Here is a 21,982-nt window from a genome sequence, read left to right as displayed (position 1 = left end):
CTGGGTCTAACCGTACTGGCTGTATGGTGCTGGGTAGGGAGCTTGTGCTCTCGGACCCGTCTTCCAGCCCCACAGGGCTCTGAGATGGAACCCCCCACGCTCCCCAAGACCCATGATCTACCTGGGGAAAAACCTCCTTCAGGATTGCAGCTGCATACCAGAGGCCGGGCCTGTAGTGTCATGCCTAGGAGGGATAAGCCCCAGCCTCACTCCCCTGCCGCCTCCAGGAGAGAGAGGGGTGAGGCTGGGCTGGGTCCTGGAGGGGGCTGGGGAGGGAGTGCCCCCCACCCCCCCATCCACGACCTTGGGGAAAGGCCCCTAGCGGGACCCCTGCGCCAACCCCAGACAGTCCGGGGAAGGTCCCAGAGCTGGGGGTAAATCATGGACAGGCGAGGACACCGAGGGAGCACGAGGGCGAGTGAGTGAGCACGGCTGGACTAGAACCCAATTCTCGGGCCTGCCAGGCCCGGGCTTGGGAACAGAGAGAGCCAGAGAGGTCCAGTGTCTTGCCTCAGGCAGGAGGAGACTGGAAGCAGGTAACCCCACAGTGTTTTCGGTCAGCCCCTGCCTTCACATGCTGACGTCCTGGCTCACGGCTCAGCTCCCAGAGAATAAAAGCAGCTTAATGAGGCACTCGTTAAATGCCAGCTGTATGCCAGGTGCTGAGCGGGCACTTTACCTGCACCGAGGAGGTGTTGCCTCCTTGGGGCCGATGAGGGACCCGAGGCTTGGTGGAGCCCAGAGAGAGCAGGCGCCTTGGAAGAGCCGGGCCCAGAACCTTGGTCTGAGGGCTCCGAGCCCCTTGTCCCCCGACGGGAGTGGCATCTTGGTGTCCTCTCTGGGCCCTGCCCCCAGTGGGAGCATTGGCGCCTTGCTGCTGCCCCCAGCTTGACTCAGGACAGTAAAAGCCCTTTCATGAGGCTCCTTGTCCCCATCAGGCTCCTTGTCCCCATCAGGCTCCCAGCCACCTGGCTCCCCCAAGGGGGCCGGTAGAAGTCTGAGCACATCGGGACTGGGGAGAACAGGCCACCTGAAGCTGAGACCCCTGCGGGTTCCCCAGGAGCAGGAGGGAGGGCTCTCATTTCCCCTGAGCTCGCTGGCACCGAGGCTGTCCCCTAGAGGCCGTGGGAAGGCCCATTGAGCTTTTTCCAGGGCGTATGCGGTGCTTGCTGGAACCCAGGGGAGCAGCAGCCGGGCCAGGCTCACGCCACAGAGCCAGGGAGGGGCTCGTGCCTGCTCCTGCAGTTTCCAGCCCAGGCCCAGGGCCCTCACCTGCCAGGTGGGGAACCATCTGATAACATAATCCCAGGTGTCAGCTCCATCCTCTCCAAGGCTTCCTACCCAACGGCGTTTGCATCCTAATTGAGACTTTGAGAAGAGCCAGGAGCAGCTCTGCCAGGAAGGAGGGCCCCGCAGCTCGGGGCCGGGTGCCTGCTGCCCTCCTCTTGAAGCTGGTGCTGGGACAGGCAGCCTCCCCGCTGCTGTCACGGTCCTCCCTCCCACGACCCTGTTGTCGTATTCATGTCCCAGATGAGGATACTGAGGTTAGGGCACTGAGAGTGGGGGCAGAGCCTGCTGGCCTTCACCTGAGGGTCTCTGGTCTGGCGGGCCTGCACGGCACTCCTGGTCTCCCGGGTTCGCCAAACTCATCCTGAGGCCAAGGGACCTTCCCCCAGGCCAGCAGAAAGGGGCCAGTCCTCTCACAGTCCCCTGGTTCTCCTGTGCGGCGCTGCCACCCCCTTTGCTGCATGGCCTTGGGCCTCAGTTTCTTCATCTACAAAACAGGGATTGGACACTTGTCTTGCAACAGTAACAGTGGTGAGCACCCACGAGCTCCTGAGCGATCCGAGGACTCGGAGTGCAGGGCAGGGTCTCACCTCCGCTCCAGGACTCTGCCCTCTGTCCTGCCAGGCTCCGGCCTGCCTCCTTTGTGGCTTCCGAGGGCTCTCCAGGTGTCCTCCCAGGCTAAATGCAGTACAGGGCGGTGGGAGGAGAGACTTGCAGACCACACAGACCCATGGCCAAGCCTCTATCCCACTTAGCTGTGCTGCCCCAGGATGGTCACTTTGCCCCTCTGGCCCTCTCTTCCTGCCTCCTCGTTGCCACGGTGATGCCAACAGCCGCGTCAGAGTGGTGGAGAGAGTGTGGTGTTTCATCAGTGCGAGTTCTCTCCTCTCTTCCTTCATCTTCCCCTCTCTCCTGACAGCCTCACTCTGGGAATAGTCTGGGTTGCAAAGTAGTGAGCTCCCCGTCCTGGAGGAGTTCAAGCAGGGGCTTGCCGGCACACGGTAGAGACCAGTGGGCAACAGGTGGCCCAAGGCCTCGGGTTTTCTCTGGCTTGCAGTGGGACCTTGGGCAAGTCCTTTCTAGGCCAGTCCTGGGGGGGTTGGCAAGCTCAGTGACACCACAGCATCTGTCACTCCCGGACCCTGGGAAACCCGAGGTTTTACAGGCTTTCCAATTAATGAGTCTGAGATTTTCCCATTTGAAAATCCTCAGCTGGTGCCGTTCACGGATGCCCACGCGGGGGTCTGGTTGGCCAGACGTTATGCCTGCAGGCCTGGAAGTTCGCAGGACTCGGAGGCCCCTTGGGGGCCGACGGGAAGGGGACGGGGCCTGTGCTCTCCCGCTCATCCACAGGCACAGCCCGGGTCACCACCCAGCCCTCCCCCACCCTTTGCCGGGCCTCTTTCCCCTGCAGCATTCCTGAGCCTTGGTCAGGAGGCCGATGTGCATCTGGGGAAGGCTGGAGACGCAGGGCAGGGCCCACGCTGCTGGACTGGGCTGGGCCCCCGGACAAAGGGCTCTGGGCGTGACCAGTATGTGCCTCTTGACCCCATCCTGCTGTAGCCGTTTGGCGCTCAGGAGGCGCGAGCCTCCTTTAATTGGCCTTAATGAGGCTTCTGTTAGTGCAGAGGGTGGGGAAGGCGCCAGGTTGATGCCTGTCAGAGGGGCGAGACTCGGGTTATCCATCGCACCCCACCATGCAACTGAGAAAAGAAGCTGAGGCCGTGCCCTGGGCCACCCCGGGAAGGAGTGGCAGAGCCAGAAGGTCCTGGGGCATTTACCTTCGGGCAGAGCTGATGGTCAGGAGTTTGTTTCAGGAGCCAGAGAGGGCTCTGTGGGGCGGCGGGTGGAGTTAGCTAGAACGTACACAGGATCCCCCGCCAGGGGAAGAGCTCCAAGCAGGAGGCCTCTGCCACCAGCTGACCATGACCGTGTGGCTCTGGGACAGGGACTCCCTCTCTGGACAGTGGGAGTGGTCACTGCTGCCTCTGCTAAGTCCTTGGAAAAGGGACACCTTAGAGAGTGCCAGAAAGCTGGCCTGGTTATCCTGCCCTTGGCTTGGGGCAGCAGGTGTTAATGACCTACACAGACTCTGTCCCTGGGAGGCAGGACCACCAGGCTGCTCCCTTGGGGACAGGTCTTTGGGACCCAGAGGATGGGCAAACTGGTTTGGAGAGTGCCAGAGTGAGGAGGAATGCCTCCCCCCCGCCCCCCGCCCCTCACCACCATGGTGGGGCCAGGGGCTCCCAGGAGTCCTTCCCAGTGCCTGGAGAACCTTCTAGGCCTTTCAGTCTCCTTAATCCTCCTTAAACCATTAGGTCTGTAAAAGTCCTTATTTCGTTTTCGGTTTGGGAAGCTATTTTCCCTGGGTAGAGAATTCTAGGGCAATTGTTTTTGCCTTTAGTGCCTTAAAGATGTTTGTTGCTCCCCTATTCCCCGGTTTGTGATTATTCTGCGAAGAAGTCTGCTTATCTCCGCCCTCATTATGTAATGAATGATCTTTCTCCCTCTGGCTGCTTTTCAGATTTTCTCTTTCTCACTTGGGTGGTAAATGATGGGATTTTGATGTGCCTCAGTGAGGTTTTCTTCCTGTCTCTTCTGCTTGCAACTCACTGAGCTTCCCCGACTATGGATGGATAATTTTCTTCAAATGTGGAAAAATTACGGGCATTATTTTTTTTTCAAACATTCTTTTGTCTTCTCCACACCTTTGTACCTTTTAAGACTCCCAATTTTGTGTATCCTAGACCCTCTCAGTGGGCCCCGCCCCCATGCACTGATGCTCTGAGCTGATCCTGGTTTGTCATTCCCTTTCTATGGGTCATTTGGGATCGTTTCTACTGATGTGTCTTCAGGTTCACTCATTTTTTCTTCTATGGTGTCTAATTTGGTATTCATCCCATCCAGTGTATTTTTCACCTAAATTGTTACTAGTTTCACATCTTGAGGTTCACTTTGGTGTTTTTAGGCTTTATTAGTGGGACCAGAGCTGATTTAGCCCAGGGTAAGAGCTGGACCATGGATCACATGCTGGCTTGCAAAGCCTGAAGTATTTCCCATGTGGCCTTTACAGACAAGTTTGTTGGGCTCTGGTCTAGGGCTTATTTGCCCACTACTCAGTTAAAACCCTCCTGAGGACTCTTCACACAGGCCCTGAGTTCTAGAGAACTCTGCACTCTAGCCGTGGGGAATGTAAATGACTCCTGCATCCTGCGTGAACACCGGTGACCATTCCAGCTGCCTCTTTCTGGCAGTCTGGTCCCAGCTTGGGTGGTCTCCTTTGTGCATGTGATGCTCAGTCACCAGCTGAAGGGTAAGGGGACACCCTGTATAGGGGTCTGGTGTTTGCTCTCTACAGCTCTCTCTCTTCTCCAGTATTCCATCCGGAACATTCTGGCGACCATGCTCTGAGCACACTCTGCTTCCTTGATTCAGGGTGACTGCTAGACTCCATCAGGGCCCCTCCCCCATGCTGTAGCTTGGGTGGTAGCTGAGGCAATCTCGGGGCTGATCTCATTGTTCCCCTTCTCTCCAGGAGCACTGTGCTTGCTGCAGTCCCGTTGTCTAGGGTTTCATAGATTTGGCCTGGTTTTTGTGGGTTTTTTGTTTTGTTTTGTTTGCTGGTTAAGGCTGGAAGGTTAGTGTAGGCTCTGTTATTCTGTGGTGGCTGGAAGTGGAAGTCGAATCCAGGATGCTGATGGCCATCATTTGAAACCTTAGAACAGCCCACAGCGTTCTCTGTGTTGTCTCTGTGAGTGACCAGGCGGTGCCAGCCTTCTAGCCGGCACAGAAGAGTGGAGATGGTGAGCGATGATTCCTGGCTGGTGCACCCCAGAGGATGTCATAGGTCAGGTGGGCTAGGACTCCAGTCCGTGCGATGAGGAGGTGCTGAACACGGGCTCTGGGGCCCCTGGAGGAACGCATCTTGGGAGCTTGCATATACGGGTTATGTGGGTCTAAAGCATGCTCAAGCCCCATGCCTATACCGATCCCTGCCATGTTCCCCTCTGCTCCAGCCTCACCCACTGCGTGGCTGGCCCCCCTCTGGGGCATGGCCGTCCTCCTGCTCCCCCTGGGTATCATCCAGACCCCAGTGTGCTGCCCTTTGGGGCTGAGAACGGGGATGGTGGTCACGGGTATCTGGTCCCTCCTGGTTCTGTGCCTTTCTTCAAAAAAGGACTTTCTGATCCGTGAGATACAGGGACCCCTGGAGACCTTCCTTGCCTTGGGAGCTGGTCTGTGTCTTCTGGGTAGGTTCTGTGTTGTGGGGCTGCCGCTGCCCTGTCGGCTCCCCAGCGACGCCAGGACTGGGATGCGGGATGCGTGCATACCTGCCGGGGGACCCCCTGGCATCTGGGCACTTGGTCCCGCTGCTTACGTGGACACACCAGTTCCTGTGGTCCTGAGGCACAGGGTTCAAAGCGGGGACCCAGCCCACCTGCCTTTTCCCAGTGCAGTCACTTAACATACGGCAGCACAAGGGTGGTCTCCAGGTTCCAGCCTCTCCAGTGTCTTTGTGGCTTTGGCCCTGGCCTTGCCTGGGACCCTTCTGGCTTCTGTGTGAGCTGGGCTGCAGCGGTGGGCAGCTGCTGTGCCCTCAATGCTGGGCCAGCAGCTTTGGGCTCCAGCCACGATGCGTGGATTGGAGGACCATAGCAGTGAGCGAGGCTGACACCGCATTTTGCAGATACTGAAACCGAGGGCCCGAGAGGGGCCATGGCTTGTCCTGGGCTTCCCTCGTTCCTGTGACCCAGACCACTGGGTCACATTCTTAGTGGACAGCAGCTCCCCAAGGCTTGCCTTAGACCAGGCCGCATGCTGTCTCCGAATGGGGGCTCTCCCCTGGATGAAGTCACAGCTTCGTGGGCCAGCTGGGCCACCAAAACAGATAATTAGGCAAGGGAGTGAACCACTCCGTGACTCAGTTTCCTCATCTGTAAAATGGGAACAGTGACTACTGCCTCACCGCCTGTTTGAGGACTGAACGTTACACCATCCCGCAGCGTGAGACCCGGGTTCTAGCCTCGAGTGTCTGGCTCCAGCTCTCCCAGGTCTAGAATGGGGAACAGTATGCGGGACTGGGGGGCCTCCTTGAGGAGCAACAGGCCCCCTCCCCCAGCATCATCCCAGTGCTTCAGGAATGCCAAGCACCCCTCCCTGCTCCTGGCATCAGCTGGCACCTGTTACAGGCCCTCCTTTGACTGTGTCTTGGCACAGAAACCAGTGTCTCAGAAGAGCCGGCACTCGGCCCCGGGACCCCATGGGAGGGACCCACCATGAGGGGGCAGGCCCCAACAGATTCAGGCCCACTGCATCCAGTACCCTACCTGCCGGAGGGTGACGTGGGGAAGGATACAAGAGGAGTGGGTCCTGCTGGGGCATGTCCCCCAGCCCAGGCCCAGGGCAAGTCCCCATCTGCCATAGCAGGTGGGGCCTGGAAGCAGGCCTGACCAATCTGGTCGGGGATGGCAGTGACAAGGGAGCAAGGGTTGATGTGTTGTCTGCCTCCAAGGAGACACGTGTCAGCTGCGCCCTTCCCAGGGTGGCACGAGATGCTCTTTGCCTCCAGGAGCACCTTATCCAGCGGATTCCCAGGGCTGACTCTGGGGCTGTGGAGTCCCAGGCGAGGAAGTCCCTACTACCATCCCATCCACCTCAAGGTCTCTCAAGCTCAACTGGTGAAGTCCAAAGCTGTCCTGAGCCCACCCAGCTGCCCTTGTGTCTCACCTGCCCCTCAACCATCTCCTTGCCAAGCAATCTCTGGCCTTTCCTTAAATACGTCCTGGGATGGGGAGCTCACTCCCTGTCAAGACCCTTGCCTCACTTTGAGTCAGAAGGCGCCTCCTGTACTGACCCCAACATCTGTCTCTGTTGGCTTCCCCCTGCTTGTCCTAGCCCCTGCCTGGACTGTACCCACACCCTCTGCCCCACTGGAAATAGCCCTTCAGAGACCCAAAGCCGGCGAGCGGATGTTCCCCAGAGAACGGAGTGAATCCTGGGCCTCAGCCATGAGGAGCCCAGCTTCTCCTGCAGCTCCCTGCCCCTGTTGGATCACAGAGAAAGCTGGGCCTGGAGAAGCTAGGTGTCTGCTCTGGGTCACACAAATCATGTCCGGGACAGGGCAGGGCAGGGAGGAGCCCACACGGGCCTGCAAGGGCTAGCTGGGTGAGCTCACCCGAGCGTGTGGACTCATCCCTGGCAGGCCCCAGGCTGCCTGTCCCTCACCCTGCACCTACAGATCAGTGTAGGGGAGTCTGTCAGGCCACCCTCACGGTGGGGGTGAACTTGGCTCCCTAGTGGGCCTAGGTAGGTTCTAGACTGACCACTCCCAGCTAATTATGAGGCCGAGTCCCTGGCCTCTTAAGTCTTTTCTAGAAGGTTCTCGGGCCCTGGACAGGGCAGTGGTGCTGGTCTCGAAGGGTTGGAGGGGTCGGATATCTGTGCTGGTTGTCGGCCTCAGGCCCCGGTCCCCTGTGCCCTGCTTGCCTGCCCAGTAGCACGGGGAAGGAGGGATGAGAAGGAGGGCCAGAGATGGTCACCAAGCCCCAGCTGTCCCAAGCATCTGCTGACTACCCCTCAAGCCAGATGAGCTCATCCCAACAACCCTGTTCTTCCCCTTTGCCTGTCACTGCCCACGTGGGGCTAGGGCCTGGGCCAGATGCACTCTGACCTCTGGGGCCCCACCCTGAGCCAGGGCCTGGAGGCTGGAGGTCCGCTGTTGCGGGGACAGATGTTGTCACATAATAGAGCGCACGTGCTGGTTTTGGGCTCTGTTCAGACAGACAGGAGAGGCGGTAGTGGAAAGCCTGCCCAAGCCCACGCCAGCCCGGGGACGCGCAGGTGACCTCAAGAACGCCTGTGCCAGCTGCTGCCTTCCTGGCTGTTGACACATCTGGTCTACCTCAGCATCCCAGGGTGGGAGGTGGCAGGTGATGGTGTGGGCTGCTCTGGATCAGGAATGCAGGCCAGGAAGGGACCAGAATGGGGTGCCCCCGCGCTGAGCCCTGATCTCTGATCCCGATGAGGAGGGCCGGCTGCCCTGGGGGCTGGCCCCAGCACGTCCCCAACCTCAGGATGCAGACTCTGCCTGGCTCCCAGGCATTCTCTCCTCCCTCCAAGGGCCTCACTGACTAGGATACAGGGCTTTGTTTTCTGTCGTTTTGTATTCCGGACATAGAAGACATGCTTCTCCAGTCCTGCGGCTCCAGAAAGTCCAGTCTGGGCTACAGATTGAGAATCTCGTACCCTAAGCATTGAACCCTATAACTTTGGGACCAGAGAGACCCCCAGCCCATCGCTGCCAGTCCCAGTGCTGAGGCTGGGGGGGTGGGGGAGGGGCAGGGCTAGCAGGGGTGCCCAGAGAGCGGGGTAAGGGTGGGAGGGCTGTGCGTCCTGCCGGGGCACCTGTCCCCGCTCCTGCGCTGCCCAACAGCCCTGGTCTCTTCCCACTCGCAGGTGATAGCTGTGGTCATGGACATGTTCACCGACGTGGACATCTTCAAGGACCTGCTGGACGCCGGCTTCAAGAGGAAGGTGGCCGTGTATATCATTGTGGACGAGAGTAACGTCAAGTACTTCCTGCACATGTGTGAGCGGGCCCGCATGCACCCGGGGCACCTCAAGGTGAGCTGGCCGGTCCAGAATGACCGAGCGGTCACTTAGTGGGTCAGCAAACACTTGCAGCACCTGCCTCCTAGGGATGGAGCCCCATGCCGGGCACAGAGAGTGCAGGCATCCTGGAGCCTCCTGCCATGTGGTCACCTGACCTCTGGCTGGCTGCCCAGGGGGACAGGACGCTCTCTACCTCCTCCGACAGAGATAAGATAAACGGTAGTTAAGGGCCGGTGCTGATGCAAGGTGCTGTATCACGTGTGATCTCTGAGCAGCCCAGGCTACATTGATTACATGTCTTTGCTTGCATGCCTCCAGTGACAGGGTGCTCACCACCCAGGCTTCCACAGTTCACATCTGATCTGGAGAGCTCTGACTCTGATTCTTGGGCTTAAGCCAGAATCTGTGTCTGTATGATGTCTACCCCCCGGTTTTAGGATCTGGCTCCAGCAGAAGTTTCCTTGGGCTGAGGTCAGGGAAGGCTTCCTTGATGGCTGCAGAGTTCAAATAAATTGGAGGAGGAAGAGCAGCATAGAAAGGGCTTCCTAGGGAAGGACAGCATGGAGCAGAGGTGGAGGGATCAGCATGAACCCAGGTTCAGCACTGCTTTGCTGTGTGTCCTTGGGTTCATCACCTCCTGTTTCTGGGCTCCGGGATCGCAATGGTCCTGAAGAGGGCCAGATGGGCCACTGTGGCTGGGCTCTTCCACTCCGACACCCTGCATTTGATCCCATGTTTGGGGGCAGGAGGAGCCCTCCCTCCACTGAGCTATTGCTTGGCACCTACTGTATGCAGCATTGTCCCGAGAAGAGTACGGATGAGTGTGCATGACAACAGCGAATGCTTTCACAGAATTTCACATGGGTCGGTCCCATCCTAGGCACCTGACACAGTTGATTTATTGACTCCGCATGACGACCCAGTGGTATAGGGCAGTTGTTCCCATTTTACAGATGAGGAAATTGAGGCACTTGTGCTAGTGTCACTCGCGGCCAGTAAGTTAAGCATAAGGGGATTGGGGGCCAGCACTAGAGCTCCCTGGCCGAGTCCCAGTTTTTGATGGGTCACGTTTCCTCGGGCTTCCGGCCTGTGATCTAAACACAATCCCCAGAGAAGGGGGGACGCCAGACTAGTTAACAAGAGGCTGGGTTCCTGTGCCTATAATTTGTCGGTGTTCATCAGGTATGCCCACCCATCCCAGCCGAGCCCTTTCAAGTGGGTATGAGCTCTCCGGGCGGTGAGTCTGTGGCTGTTGGGACATTTTTATGTGGTCTCCCTGGTGGGTTGACCCCAAGCGCCACACTCACCCAGCATGCTGCCCGCCGTGTAATTAGCACCGAGAATCAACTCCCGGGGCAGACAGCTCACGCTGGAGAGGTCCAGGGTGTAGAAAAGGCGTCTTTGGAAAGGCGACTTGCAGAAGCCTCTGCCCTGTGGGCAGCAGATCAGAGAACCTCTGGGCCCATCCCCTGCACCCTTGCCACGAGCCCAGTGGACGGTTTACACACTCGCGTGGCTCCACCCCCGCACGTGTGCCTGGTGTGGGATGAAGACGCAAGGAGTGGGCTTGTCCATGCCGAGCAGGATCTGAACCCGGGACTGGCCTCGCCCCTGTCCTGTGTGTCTTCTCCGTAGGGAAGTCTCAAGTGTAAGTCTGCTCAGAGCGCTCGGAGCTCCCGGGAAGTGAGAGGCCGGCAGGACTGGGCTGAGAACGCGGCCCCGGGGCTGCTCAGCTCGCTCCTGGGAGGTTGGCTCCTGCCCTCGCTGCCCGCCCACCACCCTGCCTCTGCTCCCCGGTGTAATCAGGGGTGGGGGGAGCTCAGAATCTGTTGCAGCCCCACAGCTTCATAGGGGCCTGAAATGCCCAAGCTGGGCCTCGAGGGCCACCCAGACTAGGCTCCCTGTGGGGCAGATGGGGAAACTGAGGCTGCAGGGAAGTTGTGACTTGCCCAGAGGCATTCTGCCAAGTTAGCGGCTGAATCTGACCACCAGTAATGAGAAGTTGGCACAGACCAGGAGGGAGAGAGCCTCGGCGCCTGACCTCCCCGGCTGAGGCCGCACCTGCCATTGGGGCAGTCCCAGAACTGCCCACGGGGGCTCACCGTGCAGACCCACTGTGAGACTCGGGCACGTGGCTCCCCCTGTCTGAGCCGCCAGTGCCTCGTGGCCGTGATGATGCCTCATAGGCTTGTTTGAGGATGAAATTAGAGGAGACTGGTTATAAAAGCACTCCATGTGCTAAGGGGAGTTATGCAGCTGCTGGCAATAACAAGAAGTTATAAATCCCAGGCCCGGGGCAGGGGAGGGTGCGGTGTGCGGCCTCCCCCCACACTTTAGCTTGAAATGAGGCCAGAGCCAGAAGCATGGGCAGGGCAGTTCAAACCAGGGGTCCCTGCTCTGGGGAACAGAGCACGGTCCAGACCGTCTGCAGGGACGGTCTGCAGTGACGTGCGTACCCAGGAGCCGGATGCCGCCACGGAGGGGCGGGCCCTTCATGGGAAAGAACGGATGACCCTGACCCTCTCGTTCTTGCTGTTGAGCCCGCCCCTCCACAGCCTGGGCAGTTGGCCAGGGGCTTCTGTGCACCCGGCCCTGGCCAGGTGTCACCTTGTCGAGGGCCTGCCTGCTTGGCCTACCTCCCTGCCCGCGGGCCAGCTGGGTCCGGACCTGTCTCAGGAGCACTTCCTTTGCCAGTAATCCCTGGGCCCGCCTCAGCCGCCGGCCACTCCTGCCCAGCTCTGCAGTGACCTGCCCTCAGCTCCTTTGGGCCCGGGATCGGTTGTGCCTATTGGGGTCATCCTTGTGACCGTGGGCGTATTGGGCACCGGTCTGGGCAGGGCCGGGAGCCAGGACTGAGCCCTGGCTCTGCCACCTGCGCCGTGACCCTGGACAAAGATATGAAATCTTTTTCAGCCTCACTTTCCTTGTCTGAAAAATGGGACTCTCCCCCATTTATTTGGCAGGGCTTCTCTGAAGAGTAAAGGAAGCCATGTGGGGGCAGGGCGCTCAGTCATGAGTCGTGCCTCCTGAGCTCTGAGCTCCCACAGCATATTCTGCAAACAGCTGTGGCATTGTTTGGGCTAAGCCCACTCGTGCTTTCTAGTGGAGTTGGAAGGCCAAGCACTAGCACCTTCCCAGGTGTGAGGGTCCCAGCTGTCCCCAAGCTCTCCAGCCTGCTGGCTCGGCTGGCCCCTAACTCCTTTAGGCAGGGAGTGTGGAATGAGCATCTCATATTACAGAGAACAGGGCCGGAAAAGAGGACCCAGCCCTCTGGTCCCCACAGGGCACAGCGCCTCAACAGGTAACCCAGTCACATTTGGGGTGAGACTGAGGGCTGATGGATGCCCCAGAGGCAGGGGGAGCTAGTCAGGCTGGGCTGGGCCTCAAGCCTCGCAGCTGAGACAGGACCAGAGCAGCGAGATGCCTGGCTGATCGGAAAAGGTAGTCGGCTTTGTGCCGCCAGACTGGAAAAACCAGCAGCCACCCTGATGAGGATGCAGGAATTCAGTCTGTGGCTCAAGTTCCACGCCAGCCAGGCCAGCCTCGGCCCCATTCTGGCACCTGGGGTTTCCCCCCACTGCTGTCCTGCTGTCTCTGATCCTGGCCTGTCTCTGTAATGGGCTCGGGGGGTGGGGCAGTACTTCCCAACCACGCAGGGTTTGCCCTGGCTTGGCCCATTTGTCGATGTTTGGGGGCTTTTGTAGTGGTTGTGACTTGGAGGGGACTATTGGCATTGGATGGGTAGAAGCCAGGGCCGCCATTAAATGTGCCGTGTGCAGTGCACAGCCCCTGCAACTGGACATCACCTGGCCCAGAATGTCAGCAGTGTCAGGCCCGATCCACCCGGCCTGTGGGAGGGGCCAGGAGCCCAACCGAGTCAAGGTCTTTGAGCTGGGCTGGCTCAGCACTGCCTCATCCCCTCATCCCAGCTTGGTGATGGCCCCGGGAGGCCATGGTGAGCATGGCTATCAGACCCCCGTGACAGAGTGAAACAGACCCTTTAGAGGAGAGTAGAGGCTGGCTGGCTGCCCAGTACATGAGGACATGGGCTTTCTGTCCCCTGCAGTTGGCACAGCAGGCTAATCTCACTGTCACCAGCCAGGCCTGGTCAGGGTGCATCTCTGGGCTCCTCCTTGGGCAATGCCAGCAGACCCCCGCAGAGGCTACCACGGGACAACTGGGGGCTGGACCCCACCAACCAGAGACCATGGGCCGGTCACACCCCTCGCTGAGCTCCCTTCCCACCATCACAAACTGGCTGCTGGTCCTGGCCTCCCCGGGCTGACCCACGACATTCTAGGTATGTTCTGGTCCTCCATGTTGGTCCCCTCTTGCCCCACACGAGCAGAAGGGGTCACGTCCCTGCCACACTGCATGTGCTGTCACACTCTCACGGATGTGGAGCATCCGTCGAGTGCTAGGCACCTCACTGGCCCTCACCCACCACCCCTGCATTTCCTCAGGCTTTCATAGTAGCCCCGAAGCAGAAGGCTGGGGAGCCCCCTTCACAGGTGAGCAAACTGGGGCCTAGGGAGGCCCAGCTGGGACTGGAGCCATGCTTGGCCAGAGCCCGAGTGACCCACCTGCTCCGGCGGGGGACTGGGCTTGTCCCCTTGGCCTGCCACCGGCCCATGTGGGGCCCCGAGCAGCTTGGTACGGGGTCAGGTTGCATCTTTGTGAGCATAGGAGGCCTAGTAGGGGGGTGCGGGCAGGGCACCTGCAGGTCTGCCCCGGCCTAGTGCCCACCCCACCATGCCCCACACATGCTTGGGGCCACAGCTGCTCTTGGAGCGGACGGAGCGCTGCCCAGTCCTCCCCTGAGGTTGTCTCAGGGACCGATCGCTGCCCCCTTCTGTGTCCAAGGAAGCTGAGAATCCTGAGGAGCCCGTCTGGGTGTCTTCCACCCTGCCTGCGACGTGCTCTGCTGGGGGTGCCCTGGGGCTTAGAGACAATGCGGCTTTGTGGAATCCTCTACCTTGTGCACCTAAGCCCTGAGACGTTACCTCATCCGGGCCAGGCCCCATGGGGTGGGCCCCCCCCCGCCCCAGGAACAAACAGGGGAGCTGCCATGATGGGAAGGGGGTGCTGCCAGGGGGCTGCCGCAATCCCCCACCCGCTGCTGTTGGCCACAGGGTTGGATGGGCCTTAGAGCCTGAGGCCATCTGTGCAGCGTGCGGACAGGGAAAGTGAGGCCCAGAGAGGGCCAGGACCCTGCTTAGAGTCACACAGCACATCCGGCGGAGCCAAGGCTGCCTCTCACTTGGAGTTGAGTCACTCTGAGATGTAGGTGGTGACCTTCTGAGCCCTTCATGGGGACAGGCTTTGGGGTGGGCGGGGGCAGATACTGCTGAGAGGGGGACTGAGGCTGGTGTCTGTTCTTCCAGGCCAAGGAGCGGCCTGTGGCCCCAGCAGGCAGAGCTCTGGCCCGGGAGCCCACAGAAGCCACAGCACTGGGCTGTGGTTGGGCACAGGTGGCAGGGAAAGGCCTCACACCGCCTCTAGGATCTTTGTTCCAGCTTCTGGTCCCCAAGCATGCTCTGTGTTGGGTACAAAGTCACGAGCTCTAATTGTCCTGGGTTATGGCCAGCTTCCTGCTGAGCTGGCTGTGTACAGACACGCAGCCTGGGGGCCAGGGGAGCTGGCCCTGGGAGGAGAGGCTTATCTGCCTACGGGGCTGGGCCCAACAACAAAGATGGGCATCCATGCCATATGGTTGCCGTCTGGGGACTGCCCTGGGACTGTCCTAGGACTGCCCAGCAGAGAGGGGTCTGGTTCCCATCACAGAAGGAACAGACGCAGGAGCACCCTTGGGCTGGGGGTCCTAAGGAAGGACAGATTCCGGCTCTCTTAGACCCGTTCCTTTCTCCCCATCACCCCCGCCTTAACAGGACGTGTACCCCCTGCCCAGCAGAAGCCCTCTCCTCCCCCCTCTCCCCTGCCCCCGGCCCCGTTCACTGCGTGCACCCTCCCACTGGATGCCGGGACTGTTTGGAGGGGCAGTTCCAACCCTGTCACTCCCTGCTCTGAATCCTTCGCGGCTCCCTACTGCCCCCAGGGCAGAGCCGGCCCTGGAGCCGGGGTAGGGTCTTCCATCGGCATGTGGCTGAGCCCGCCATGCAGGCTCCATCGCCCACCCTCCTCCCGCAAAGTCCTGCTCCCGTTGCCTGGTCTTTGTGTTCCCACGTTTGGAATGCTGCACCCTCTTCCCACCTGATCCACTCATCCCCGACTTCCGGATGTCAACCTCCGGGGAGCCCGCCCCAGCATCAGCCCCCCCCAAACCAGAGCTGGGGTTCTGACTCCTCTGCCTCCACCCCCACCTCCCGTGTGGGAGCCTCGTCACCTTCCCCTTGGTCTGCAGCTGGGGGCCCGGGCAGGGGTTGGGGAGTGAGGGAAGTCGGCACAGATCCCTCTAGAGGGAGTGACTCCCGTCTGGGGACCAGCAGACAGACGTGTCAGAATGCTGCCAAGGAGTTCTTGCCCTGGGCAGGGGTCAGATTCCGCGGGGCTTACGTTAAACCTGAAACTCCCAGCCTGACCCGTCCAGGGGCACCTCTCCAGGCCCCCCCACTCCGGGAGCCTGGGTTTCCAACACCCTGCCGGGGCCACACTCACACCAGTAAGCCCAAGGGTCTTTCCTATCCTGAGGCTTTACTTTGGGGTCCCCTCCACTCCTGGGTCTCAGCCAAGGCTCTCTGCCCTTCCTGGCGCTTCCCGTGTCCGTCCCCTCCCCCCAGCTTTTCGAACCCGTCCCTGTCTCAGAGGAAGAACCTCCTGCTGGGGGAAGGGCAGCCAGCAGTCTGAGCCCCACAGCGCCCCATAGACGGCACATCAGGGAGGGAGGAAGGGCCCTTCCTTGGCCAGAGTCCAGAGAAAGGCAGGAGCGACCTGGCTCAGACACAGGCAATAGTGTCTGCTCGTGACACCAAGGAAACCCCGTGTCCTCCCTCTGGGTCTTAGCTCCCAGGGGCTTTCCAGCTTGCCCTGTGGGTTCAGCCATTTACTGATCGGCTGCTGGGTGGCAGGCCGTGAGCTGGCCCATGAGGAGGTAGGAGAGTCTGCTTCGAGCCCCATCCTCAGTGAGCGGGGCTCAGCAGGGACACTGAGACAGCCGAGTGGGGAAGACGGGGAGAGGGACCTGGCCAGTCACTCGCCTGGGAAAGGCCACAGGTTTGCCCGACAGCAATACGCCCATCCCTGAAGGCAGTCCTCCCTCCTCCCCAGCTGCACAGCCCCCATGTTACTTTTCTAAACTGCGTCTGCACGCCCCTCCTGCTCAAGACCCTGCAACAGCCTCCCACCCCTGCAGCGGCTTGTCCCATGCTGGCCTGGCCCCGCAGGTCTCATCCTGCCCACGTCTGCACTGTGGACACCCTTCTGGCCACACCCAGACCATCCTGTGCCACGCCCCTTTTCATTAGCCCCACCCTCCTTTCTGTCTTCCCATCACTTCCTGCCTTGGACTCCCGACCCTGTGGTCCTCACATACACCACCCACCCCCTGCACAAAGTCTACCCCCTACCACCGTCCTGAGCACTGGGCAGAGGTTGTCGCCCGTCCCCGCCCCCACCAGCGTGGTCAGTGCCGTGGTCATGTAATTCTGCCTCCTGTCCCCCAACGCAGAATCTCAGGGTGCGGAGCAGCGGGGGAACAGAGTTCTTCACACGGTCAGCCACCAAGTTCAAGGGTGCCCTGGCCCAGAAGTTCATGTTCGTGGATGGAGACCGGGCCATCTGTGGCTCCTACAGGTGACTCTCCAGCTTTCTGGGGGCTGGGGACAGAGGTGGCTCCTGTTCCCAGCTGGTTTCTGCCCTTAATCCTGCCTTATGACACCCTGGTTATTCCGGTTCATGGGTCCCAAAACTGCTGAGGTGTGAGCGGGGCTGGGGCACGCCCGCACGCCGCCCACCAGTCTCTGGAAACAGGCAAGGGAGGACTCCTGTCCTCAAGACTGTTGTGCCGGCCAGAGCTGTCACCCGCCTAGAGGTGGGTGTGGGCCAAGCACACAGGGAGGTCCCTTGGAGAGCCGCCTTAGGATGGGCCAGGGCGAGGATGGCCATGGCGCAGCTCTGCAAACCCTGCCGTGCAGGGGACAGCGGGGGGTGGGTCCCCAGCCACGTCATCCACGCAGCCAAGCCCCCGAGGATAGCACGTACCCCCGTGTGCTGGACCACGCCAGGGCTGTACTGTGCATCCCATGAGCAGTCTCACGGGGGCGCTCTAATACTCCAAGGAGCGCCCCACTGTGCTGTTTTACACAGGTGGGAACAGCCTGGTGCACATGACCTGTCCCAGACTCAGGTCTGACCCTGAGGCTTGTGCTCACTTCTCGGTTCCATCCAGGCCCCCGTGGCCAGTCTGAGGAGCGTCGGCCTCTGGGTGCATGAGGGCTTGCTCAGACGCCCACTGCAGGGGCTGGGGAGAACTCCCTAGACTGGGGACCCGTGGCTGGAGGGAGGAGGCCGGCCCCCAGTGCCTGACCCGGCCGCTTTATCTCCCTGTACTGCAGCTTCACGTGGTCGGCCGCAAGGACGGACCGGAATGTGATCTCCGTGCTGTCGGGACAGGTGGTGGAGATGTTTGACCGGCAGTTCCAGGAGCTGTACCTCATGTCCCACGGTGTTAGCCTCAAGGGCATCACCATGGAGAAGGAGCCCGAGCCTGAGCCCATCGTGCTGCCCTCCGTGGTGCCACTGGTGCCCTCGGGCACTGTAGCCAAGAAGCTCGTCAACCCCAAGTATGCACTGGTCAAGGCCAAGAGCGCTGACGAGATCGCCAAGACCTCCTCAGAGAAGCAGGAGGTCAAGAAGCCCCCTGGGCTGCGGGGCGCCACCCTGGCAGAGCGGCCCGGAGACGTCCTGGAGGCGCCCCCGCCCGTCCACCCTGGCCTGCTCAACCTGGAGCGGGCCAACATGTTCGAGTACCTGCCCACGTGGGTGGAGCCGGACCCCGAACCCGGCAGCGACATCCTGGGCTACATCAACATCATCGACCCCAACATCTGGAACCCCCAACCCAGCCAGATGAACCGCATCAAGATCCGAGACACCTCCCAAGCCGGCACCCAGCTATGGAGGCAAAGCCAGGACTGCAGCCCTGCCCCCGGGCCCAGTGACCCCCAGGACGGGGGCCCAGTGGAGAACGGCCTTCCCCAGGGGGACCCCGAGCCACAGCCCCCCGTGCCCAAGCCCCGGACAGTCCCTGTGGCAGAGGTGATTGCCCAGGACAGCGGCGGTGTTGACTGGACCCTGGGGACCCCAGAAGAGGAGACTCCGCAGAATGGGACAGACGGCACACCACCCAGGACCCTGGGCCCTGGCCATGCCCCACTGCAGCGGCAGCTATCTGTGACCCAGGACGACCCTGACGGGCAGGGAGCGGTGATCCCCAATGGGCTAGATGGGGAGGACGAGGAAGATGACGATGACTACGTGACCCTCAGTGACCAGGATAGCCTCTCAGGCAGCTCTGGCCACGGCCCTGGCCCCCGCCGGTCCTCCGTGGCCTCCTCTTCTGTGTCAGACGAGTATTTTGAGGTGAGGGGGCGCTCGGCCCCTCTCCAGAGGCGCCACTCAGAGCAGGTAGCCAATGGGCCGGCCCAGCACCCCCGCCGGCAGCTGAGTGCCCCCCATGTGACCCACGGGACCTTTGGTGGACCCCTGGGTGGCTCGCCGTGGGTCCCAGGTCAGGAGAGAGAAGAGGCGGGTACTCCAAGGAGGACACAGGCCCGCATTCCATGGACAAGGAGATACAGGTGAGTCAGGGTTCCTGCCCAGGAGGGATCCCTCCCCCAGGTCTGAGCAGCCAGAGTGGTCGTCTGCCGGGATACCAGATCCCCAGATCAGATGGCTTTGCCTGCTACAGTGGGGAAACTGGTGAAGGGGTGGGGGTAGGTAGCAACAACCCAGGACTACACATGTGGCTGGTCTTTCCGACATTGGGGACCCACAGCCCCCGTGCTCCATCAAGACAACCGAAGCCAGCTACTGGGAGCCAGAAGGAAACGCACTTAAAATACCCAGAGATTTCAGACACGAATTATAGGGAGTTGACTCTGCCCAGCCGTGTGGGTGGTCCACTCCTTTCCTTGGTGACAGCACAGAGACATCCTTTACATCCCCAAGGTCACACAGCAGTAAGCGGTTCCTGTCTAAAGCTCATGTCAAGCCACCTCCATGTCAGTCCCTTTGGTGATGTCCCCAGGGACTGCTCCCCTCCGCTCTCCCCTAGGCCAGGAAACAGCTCACATTCGTCCATTGCCTCCCCTCCTGGTGACCACTGCAGGTCCAGGACCCAGAAGCCCGGGCCCCGTGCAGCCCCGGCCCAGCCCCCCGTGCCTGTCCTACCTGGGAACAGAGCGCGGCTGATCATGCCCGGCATGATGATCAGGCCCATGGGCAGCAACTTGAGGTAGCTGGCCAGGATGGAGCCGGCCTTGGCATGGTTCAGATCCCGGGCGGACAGCGACCGCTGCACGATGACCTGGGGGCACGAGGAGGGGGTGAGTCCAGCTCCCCTCGGGGGAGCCTGGCGGGGGGGGGCTTTCCTCTTGCTGTGCCTGAGGGAGCGGCAGGAGATAGGATGCTGTCCCTCTAGCCCTAGAGCTTCCTGAGACAGCTGAGCCTGACCCCCGATGGCATTCCCACCGGAAGCAAGTCCGTCCTATTCCCGGGACTCCTGCTTGGTCTCCTCACTCGTCTATCAAGTAGGGAAGGGTTGAATCCCACCTGGCCAGCCACACTGGCAGCTGTCAGGTCTGGAGGACACCCTGGGTGGGATGGTATCTGGGGGACGCCTCCCCACAACCCCATCTCCCACGCCCTCACGAGAGCGGCCGCAGTCTTGCACGTGCTGGGAGCAGATGCTGACAATGACAGTTTGACGCCACTGGCCCAGGAGCTGGAGCTTCGAACCCTGGGCTTTGGGGAAGCCTGTGGTCAGGCAGCGGAGGGATGCTAGACGCCGCCTCAGTGCGGCTCCTTGGGGAGCCCTAGACATAGCCTAACTGGGCCTCAGTTTCCAGATCTGCAAATGGGAGGAGGGACAGGTCATCGGAACCCCTGGCAGCTGAGATCCCTCCTAGCTCTGACGTAATTTTCTTTTGTATTTTTTTTTTTAAGTGTAACTTTAAACCGCTTCACAGAACTAGAATTTACATATAGTTCAGCCACATAAACGGTATAATTCAGTGGTTTTTAGTACGTTCACAGGGTTGGACAGTCTGCAGCTTGTAAGTGTGTGTGTTTTGCAGCTGAAGTCACCACCCGCAGTTCAGAAGTAAGGGTCTGTGATTTTGAACTTATTTTCCAAACATGCTGGCTGAATGCAGAGCTGCCCGCATTTCCTTCTAAGACACGGTTCTTGGTAGGACAGTCATTATGGGGCGCTGGAGTGGTGACCCTGAGTGTGTCAGGCTGACTTCAATCCTGCTTCTCCAACAGTTGCCTCTGACTTGGGTCAAGTTCTTGTCTCACTTTGGGCCTCAGTTTCCCTGTCTGGACAAGGAGGGGGTTAGACGCAGCTCTCTGTAGACCCTTCCTCTTTGATGTCTTATGGCTGCACTCCTCGTGGGAGAAGGCATTTCCCTAAAACCCCCGCACATCAAATCCCATCATTTCATTCTGTGCTCATGGTGGCCAGCCCTGGGAGGCAGGGAGGGCAGTTGCCATAACCCCATTCTGCAGCTGGAAAAGCTGAGGCTCACTGCCCGGGCAGAGCGAGCATTGAGCAGCAGGCCAGGACCCTTCCTGGGGGGTCAGCCGGCTGCTGCCTCCCGAGTACATTTCAGCACAGGCTTGGCCCAAAGCTGGCTCTCACTTCCCCCGCTCAGCCACTAAAGTCCCCGAGCCCCTGGGACTTTGTTTGTAGGATGGGACACCACCGCTGACCCACAGGGCTGCTGCCAGGACTGAGTGATGGATGAGCCTGTGCCTGGCTGCCCACAGGTTCCTTGAGTTCAGACTCCTTGGGGGGCAACTTCAAGGTCAGCCGCAGCACAGGGCTGGCCCAGGAGCATTGGGACCCTGGCACCGCTCTCTGGGAAGGTCTTAAGCCAGCCTGGTTGTTGACAAAGGGTGCTCAGACAGGGCTACCGAGGTCAGGGAGGAGTGCGGCCGAGCTCGCTGCCTATGGGGCTTTTTGCCTCCCGGGCCTGGGTTTGCTTGTTCCTGAGTTTGAGAGCGTCAGCTACGCACTGTGGACGAACAAGGAGGTAGCAAAAAGTCTAAAGCCAGTGAAAAGCCCTGGGGTCCCAGCACACAGAGCCACCTCCTGGTGCCGACCAGACTGCAGGGCTGTCCTGGCCCAGTGGTGGGTTGGCGTCCTGCAAAGCCCTTGCTTGCTGCTGAGGGTCATGGCAGAGTAGGACCAGGCACAGGGGCTCCAGGGCAAAGGTACCTACATTGTGAGGGTTCTGGACCAAGGTCTGGCCGTCCCCCAAGCAGATCCAGCCTGAGTGGGAGGATGACAGGGAAGTAAGGCCAGGCCGTGAGGCCCAGTGTCAGTGGTACTCGGGACCAGCCTTGGGGTCAGCAGTGTACTGCCTCAACCCCCCTTGTGACCTTGTTATCCAGGCAGTAAGGCTCACCCAGCTCTGACCTTGAGGCCAGGCAGGGGAAGGCAAAATCTGACTGATGTCCTGCCCAGAAATGGCAGTGTCCTGCCAGGCCCATGCTGAGTGGGGAGATGACAGGTGTCCTGGGGAAAGGGGCACAGGCGGGCCCTCCGCTCTCCTGAGATGCTGGGCAGACACCTGCTGTCGGGTCAGTGTGTGTGCTGGTGACCCACATGTGAGACAGGAATATGTTACAGCTGGGGAAACTGAGGCCCAGCCTCCCAAGGTTCCTGACGCTTCCTGTCCTGGATTACTTCCCACGACACAGCCCAGAGACGGTCCTTTAGCGACCTCTCCTCGGAGAGGGAGAGCCAGGGCTGAGCCGGCTTGAATACTCCCCATGCTGGGCGGGAGCCATGGCCATGGGAGCCATGGCCACGGGGGAGGTCACTCTACTGTGAGTCCAGATCCAGGTCTGCCATCTCGGCCTTGGGGTTGCGGCCTGGGGATGGGGTTGGCCAGGCCTCCCT

At 60.4% G+C, this 21,982-nt stretch overlaps 2 protein-coding genes across 2 annotated transcripts in view; one reads left to right on the top strand and one right to left on the bottom strand.

The window, feature by feature from the left end:
• Positions 1-21,982, bottom strand: part of SLC5A10 (solute carrier family 5 member 10) — a 57,439-nt gene that overhangs the window by 20,012 nt on the left and 15,445 nt on the right. The window contains 1 exon segment of the mRNA XM_047706592.1: positions 19,246-19,381. Coding sequence (XP_047562548.1) covers positions 19,246-19,381 — 136 coding nt within the window.
• Positions 1-21,982, top strand: part of FAM83G (family with sequence similarity 83 member G) — a 29,548-nt gene that overhangs the window by 4,162 nt on the left and 3,404 nt on the right. The window contains 4 exon segments of the mRNA XM_047706590.1: positions 8,743-8,910; positions 16,523-16,647; positions 17,409-18,628; positions 18,631-18,653. Coding sequence (XP_047562546.1) covers positions 8,743-8,910; positions 16,523-16,647; positions 17,409-18,628; positions 18,631-18,653 — 1,536 coding nt within the window.

Source organism: Lutra lutra, chromosome 16 (genome assembly GCF_902655055.1).
Source record: "Lutra lutra chromosome 16, mLutLut1.2, whole genome shotgun sequence".
NCBI lineage: Eukaryota > Metazoa > Chordata > Mammalia > Carnivora > Mustelidae > Lutra > Lutra lutra.
The sequence above is the reverse complement of the archived record's forward strand: the minus strand, read 5'-3'. Positions and strand labels throughout refer to the sequence as shown.